The 2,597-nt window shown below is 43.9% G+C and overlaps 1 protein-coding gene across 1 annotated transcript; it reads right to left on the reverse strand.

Moving 5' to 3' along the window:
* Positions 1-260: 260 nt before the first annotated feature.
* LOC133908028 (thioredoxin-like protein YLS8) lies at positions 261-2,597 on the reverse strand. Its single transcript, XM_062350164.1, has 2 exons — positions 2,348-2,597; positions 261-792 (listed from the first exon to the last, which is right to left on the reverse strand). Exons 1-2 carry the CDS (start codon positions 2,465-2,467, stop codon positions 484-486), a joined length of 429 nt encoding a protein of 142 aa, XP_062206148.1. The 5' UTR covers positions 2,468-2,597; the 3' UTR covers positions 261-483.

Here is a 2,597-nt window from a genome sequence, read left to right on the forward strand (position 1 = left end):
AATCGATAGGCACATTGCTTGACGTCCAAGCAGCGAGGCAGAGTAGTTTTTTTTTTGGCAACACATCATCAGCCTCTAAAACAGAATGCAAATGTCTTGGCAGGCTTCTGCTGATCAAAGTACAAACTAAGCATGGCAAACTGAAGCTTGTGGGCAGCATAAAAATAGCCAATGCATAAAAATCAATACACCAGCAGCAAAGTTTCACCAACATGAAAGTTTCAGGCTGAGTCGTCATAGCACAGAAGACAGATTGGCAATTCACACGTGCTCCAGACCAACCATTATTTTTTATAACATGGTCACGCCAACACACATATTCACTTTTGACATTCGATCAATCAACTCACGGATTACAAGCTTATGAGAAGTTAAGCAACACTCAGCAAGTTAACAGCCTTCGCATTGAGGGTCACATGTGGAGTGCTGGCATTTGCCAAACACAGCAGGCTAGAAAGTACACAACAATGGCCAACAAATGCCTTAGTAACGGTATTTGGTGGAGTAGTCCTTCGGAGCAATCACCAGACCACGGCCCTTGCGGGCACCCCTGTAGATAGTCTCCACAATGTCAATGAACTCCTGCTTGTCCTTCAAGGCCCAGTTGATCTTGTTATTGTTTCCTGTGCCAAGATCAATCATGATGTGCTTGTTCCGGAAGAAGAACATCACTGTCGACGGGTCGTACAGCTCGTACATAGTGTTGAAGTCAGGAACCTCTGTGATGTCAACGAGGTAGATAACTGCAAAATTCTTTATGGTCTCAGCTACTGATGCCAGCACTTCATCCATCTAAACATAAATGAGATTATAAAAAAGAGTCAGAATATAACCTAACAACAAAAGACAGCTAAATTGTTGTAGAACCAAAGCATAAGACAATGCCAAAGTGCAACCATAACATAGAACAGAGACATAGAAATATTTCTCCAAAACCATCAAACACAAGACATCAAGACCTAATAGCTACTTCACTTTACTTTTAGCAAGTAACTTAAGTGACTTTGGAAATGTGAAAAGCGAAATAAATGATGTAAGCTGCTACCTAGCTCTCAATTGAGATAAAAAGTTTACTATCTCCTGAAAAAGGAAACGTCCTAAATTTACCCAATTCAGTTTCAAACTCAAACTGATCAAATGTGCTATTGACCAAGACGCTGTGACAAAAGAAAGGCTTAAGAAAACATTACTGTGCGAGTGCTAGTAGAATACAACCCAGGGAGTGGTCAGGTTTGGGTGGTAACTAGAAAGATAGTAGAGCAAGAACCACATTTTGTTCGCATATGTAGATCAGCTCAGTAGCAGTGCTACCCCATGATCCAGAGACCTCATCTACCTGTCTGCATTATGCCATAACTAATAGCTATCGAGCTTAACAATCAACATGACGACCAGGTGTTGTACGCAGCTCACCTAACACAATATCCTAAAGCCCCCTCTCTAATCTTTCTGCATCATCGCCATAATTTTTACGAATTCTTTGACCACTTCCACACAATCAGCATTCACACCCCTGTCTATGTCCAGTTGGCAATTAGCCCTGAAAGAAAAAAGAAGAGGCCTCCAAGAGTGCAAAAGGCAACCACGCACAAGAGAATTGCACAGATAAAGGACAACTAGAAAGGTGCATGGACTATGGGCTTACTAAATTCAAAATTTTGTCAAGCAACTTGTCCAGGACTTCAAAATTATAAAAGGTTAAGTGGAATATAAGTTTATCTTACTCCCAATGAAACAAGCAAGCTTTACTCCATGGGTAAAAAAACAGATAGAGAGAAACTAAATCCCTCCCACTACTGTTTTAACTTTGAACTAACAAGCTATCCTCTAACAATAGAATGGCTAAAGTCAATAATAATTTAAATGGCATCGATTCAAACCAAACAGGTAGTGATATAGCTGCTAAGCGGCTGGATTACAGAGCATCATAGTTGTTTGTTCTGATATTTAGATAAGCAAAGTAGTACTGCTGCCCTATGGTTCCCAATCCCCTGTCCCACCCATCTGTATCACAACATCAAATAATCCTTAATCGACCTTGCTAAATAACTAAAGATGCACGTTCTACAGAAGCTGCATTAGCAAAATTGTTGCAGTTCACATGCATCAGTAAGCAGAATCCTTGGCCCGATTCTCCTAAACCTCTCCCTAACCTATCCGCATCGTCCCCACAACAAACCCTAACCCCAATTGAATCCCACACCAGCACCACCGACCCGCAATCCGACGAATTCACCCCCAAACAACAACGCAGGAGACATCCACGGGCAAGAATAGCAAACACGAACAAGCGAGTTGCGCAGATCAAGCACTACTAGAAGCTAGGGTTAGGCTGTGGAGTCGTTACCTGCATGCAGGTCTCGTCCCAGTCGTGGCCGAAGCGGATGATGACGAGGCGCTCCTCCTCGGCGAGGATGGCCTGGTCCACCGCCCACCCCGAGTGCAGATGCGGCAGCAGGTAAGACATCTTCGCCTCGCCTCGCCGCCGCCCGCTGCTGCTGCTTGGCCCCGGCCCCCGGCTTCCGCGGCTGCTGATTCGCGAGAAGAAATTGGGAAAGTCGAACGGGTAGCCGAAGACAATGGATTCGTTGGAACTT

Source organism: Phragmites australis, chromosome 24 (genome assembly GCF_958298935.1).
Source record: "Phragmites australis chromosome 24, lpPhrAust1.1, whole genome shotgun sequence".
Lineage (NCBI taxonomy): Eukaryota > Viridiplantae > Streptophyta > Magnoliopsida > Poales > Poaceae > Phragmites > Phragmites australis.